Genomic DNA, 4,183 nt, shown 5'->3' on the forward strand with positions numbered 1-4,183 from the left:
TTCAAGAAATTCAAAGAAATAACACACTTATAATAAATTGCAAATCAGTATGTTCTTCTATTATCATAGAAATATCATCATGTTAAGGACATTTTTGTTGGGGGGGGGGGATTATAAGCCAACTTGTTCAACTATTGAGTTACTAACTTTAGTCAGCTCTTGGTCAGGGCTCCTCGCCAATAGAGACACTTTCAGTCTTGCATCATTGTTGTCAGCTAGTTGAGCTTCAAAATCTTCATCAAATGCAACTGACAGAGGTGATTTCAAATTCAGAATGATATATTGAAATTGATATTATAAAGCAAAAGATAGATAGCTAGGTAAATTAATTATACAAAAAATAATTAAGTTTTGTACCTGAACCATAGAGAGACAGTAGCTTTAGCTCCTTTAGGTAAAACTTTATAATCATAGGATTTAAAAAATTTAGCATTGGCCAATGGATTCCTGCCAAAGGTACTGTAATCAATAATATACAAAGAAATTCAGCACTCTTCTCTTGTTTAATTAATTAACAAATTTGCTTTCATTTCAATAAATGAAATTACTCGACCTATACAGAAGACAAAAAAATATTGCCAAGTGGTAAACAGAAATATAAAACTTCAGACAACAGTCACAACTATCGGCAAGAAAATGTAAATAAAGGAATCATAATAAGGACCATTTATAAAAAGCATTTGTATGATAAAATCAAACCTTCCATGCTCTCCTAGTTTTATACAAAGCATTACATCCTTGTCTGCAAGAACTGCACTCACAGGAAAAACTCCTCCACCCAATGCTTTCCCTAGTATTTGAGTAAAAAGACAGAATAAGGTTCAACTCATAGTGCTGGGAAAGAATAAAAAGATATACAATTCACAAGGTTAAGCTGATTTCTATTTCCTAACCACAACATCTGGGCGAACTTCTTCCCAGTCACAAGCCAGCATCTTCCCTGTTCTTGCTAACCTAGTTTGTATTTCGTCTGCAATCATCAGCACATTATATCTGGTGCAAAGATCTCTAACAGCTTTCAAATAGCCATCCGGAGGAATGATTACCTTCAAATAAATAATAAAAACATATCAAAAGATGCAACCAAGATATGTACTTTGAGAAATCAGAACATAATAAAAATATGAATATTCAACCGAATGTCATGGCTCTTGACCAAAATGAAATCTATAAGCACACTTATCTTTTTCTTAGCCAAAGAATTTGAAGAAGCAACAAAGATTTCCCACTATATGTAAACATAATATAAAACAATCAAATGGTGAGACCGGAAATAACCCCATCAAACTATAACATCAGGGTATAATGTATATAGCAACTTCTTTAGCATCTCAATTTTCAATTCAACCAACAAGGTGACTGTTGCCAAGCAGATTAAGTGTTCTCAAAAGACCATACCCCAGCTTCACCCTGGATGGGTTCCAAAAGAAAGCCAGCTATGTGTTCTCCTTTTTCTGAATTTTTTCACAGAAAAAAAAATTAAAGATCAGTCAATTTAAACTAAAATATAGTGATGAAAATGTAAAGCAAAGTATGGGAGCACTAAGAACCTTTAAAAATTCTTTCAAGGGCTTCTGCATCACCAAAATCAACTTTAAGATGGCTAGGCAATAAAGGACCAAAACCCCGGGTAGCTTCATTGTCACAACTCATAGATATAACAGCTAGTGTACAGCCATGGAAGCAGCCACAACATGACACAATAATAGCCTGCCACAAGTATCAGTGAACATAAATAGACAAACACCAGGAAAATTCAAATTTGCATCTCATAAACAGAAAAGAAGATGCTATATTTTGAAGAGTAGACTTCCTTCATTTTATCTTTGCAGAGAAGGAGTACCAATACATCTTACAAGCATTTAGTTTCCAAAATATTTATTGAGAACATATGTCAAAACAGATTCTTCAGGCCACAGCTAAAACATTTCTCCCTTTAGTTTTGCAAATACTATTAATATCCACAAAGAAAAGGGGGTTGGGGGAGGAAAAATAAAGTCATAAAGTATTGTGGATTTCAGCTTAGCATGTCATGAAATATTCCTTGTGTACTAGGCCACAGACCCACACTAAGCAACCATTCACTTCAACCTCATAACCTTGAAAAATGTAAAACATTAAGATATGACTACTGTTAAGATGATCTCATTGTTATACCTCATCTTTGGGAATTCTTTTCTTTTCATAACTCCACTTTCTTGCTAATTTCAGAGCTGTTTCCACTCCTTCAGCACCAGTGTTCATGGGAAGAACCATATCATAACCAAGCATACTTGTCAAATGCTCAGCAAATGGTGGAAACCAATCATTGTAAAAGGCTCGAGAACTCAGGGTCAGCTTTTCTGCTTGCTCTGTTAAGGCTTTCAGAATTTTAAGATGGCAATGTCCCTAAGGAAAAGACAGGCACTTCAATAATTAGAAATTAACTTCTATAACTCATTTGGGCACCATTTCCGAATCAAAATTCGAGATCTATAGCTTAGGGAATAACCATGAGACAAGTGCATAGCAACCAAAGGACATCATCACGCACTTCAATCATGAAAAAGGAGCAATGCTTTAATACCAAAATTCATGTAAATGCCAAGCACCTCTGAGCAGGAACAGGGAGATCTGGTACTCCTCCAGAAGAAATGCCATATAAATATAAAAGCAGAGTTTAGTGGAGCATCACTTCTTATTTGTTTGCACCACAACAAGATTAATGATAATGCCTTCACAGATATAACCTTCTTGATTAAACACAACAATCAGATGAAGTTGCAAAAATAAGATTACCCTTAATCAAAGCAAATTGAACAGATTTCATATATAAAATATAATTTTTACCTAAAAGTTAAGCAAATCAAAACAAGCTATATATATGTATTTCACAGATTAAAACTCGCAAATTAAAACCCCTAAAATTGGAACCCTAAACCTCTGAAATTTCAGACCAAATAGAAATCAATACATACATATTCAATGATATGAGCACAGATAAGACGATGATGAGAAGCACGGAGATGACAATGGTGACGGTGGTGCAGCAACAGCGATTGTCAGAACAGCGACGGTCATCTGCGATTAGGGCACGGAGAAGATGATTAGGGTAGAACGGAGAAGAAGAGCGATGGTCAGTGCAGCAACAGCGATGGTCATCAGCGACGGCGAGAATGGCGAAGGTAAGGGTTGTGTGCAACAGGGTTGGCAAAGGTGAGAAGCGCAGATATGAGAGCGAACAGGAGTGACGGTCAGTGGTGAGTGGTGATGAGTGGGTTTCTTCGTGATGGTGAGAGGGTTTCTGCGCGATGGTGAGTGGTCAGTGGCGATGGAGAGTGGTTTCACGATCAGTGCAGGGATGAAGGAGAAAGAGGGAAAAAAGAGGAATTTACACAAATTTCACTAAGTGTTTCGAGAAAAAGAGGGATAAAAAAGTTACCAAGTGTCAAGTTTTTGGCTTTAGATACATTAGGCATCACTTTTTAAGTGTACTTAAAACTTAACAAATAAGTTACCCTCTAAAAGCGTTTCCTTTGATACAAAAAGTGAACCCATAAATATTAATCTAAGGCTACGCTTTATAAGTGATTTTTATAATACCTAAGGCTACACTTTTTAAATGATGCCACAATTGTGTATTCTTTTCCCTCATAAAAAGGCAACACGGAGAAAAGCGTAGCCTATTCATAGAATAGGCTACGCTTTTCAAATGTAGCTTAAAAAAAGTGTGGCTGAATGGGTATTTTTCTTGTAGTGAATTGTTGCTTGTCCCTAAGAAACTGAAAATCAAATAGGATAAAAAGAAGATAATATACTATAAATCCCAAAATATCAATGAATATTAGTTCTAATTAGATGAGCGGGACTTGTAGCTTTTTGCTTCTGAATAGTTTTGGCATCTCACTTTTTCCTTTGAAGTTCAAAATGATTGGCATCTATAGAAATTCAGAGTTTCAGATAGTGTTATTGATTCTCCTAGTTAAGTATATTGATTCTTGAACACAGCTACTTTTATGAGTCTTGGCCGTGGCCCTAAGCACTTTGTTTTCTAGTATTACCACCAGATACATAAATGCCACAGACACATGACTGGGTGAACCTTTTCAGATTGTGACTCAGCTTTGCTAAAGTCCCTAATTAGAGGTGTCCAGAGCTCTTAAGCACACTCTTTTTGCTTTGGATCATGACTTTAACCACTCAG

General features: G+C 35.9%; 1 protein-coding gene across 1 annotated transcript; it reads right to left on the minus strand.

Annotated features, from left to right (window-relative positions):
- Nucleotides 1–428: 428 nt before the first annotated feature.
- Nucleotides 429–3,458, minus strand: LOC130975098 (ornithine aminotransferase, mitochondrial-like; the record flags this gene model as incomplete). Its single annotated transcript, XM_057899930.1, has 8 exons — nucleotides 3,375–3,458; nucleotides 2,954–3,283; nucleotides 2,158–2,388; nucleotides 1,551–1,710; nucleotides 1,399–1,454; nucleotides 893–1,046; nucleotides 700–796; nucleotides 429–459 (listed from the first exon to the last, which is right to left on the minus strand). Coding segments are annotated over exons 1-8 (1,143 nt in total), but the record flags the coding sequence as incomplete, so codon positions are not given.
- Nucleotides 3,459–4,183: the final 725 nt, after the last annotated feature.

The sequence above is a fragment of the Arachis stenosperma genome, chromosome 4 (genome assembly GCF_014773155.1).
Source record: "Arachis stenosperma cultivar V10309 chromosome 4, arast.V10309.gnm1.PFL2, whole genome shotgun sequence".
In the NCBI taxonomy this organism is placed as follows: Eukaryota; Viridiplantae; Streptophyta; class Magnoliopsida; order Fabales; family Fabaceae; genus Arachis; species Arachis stenosperma.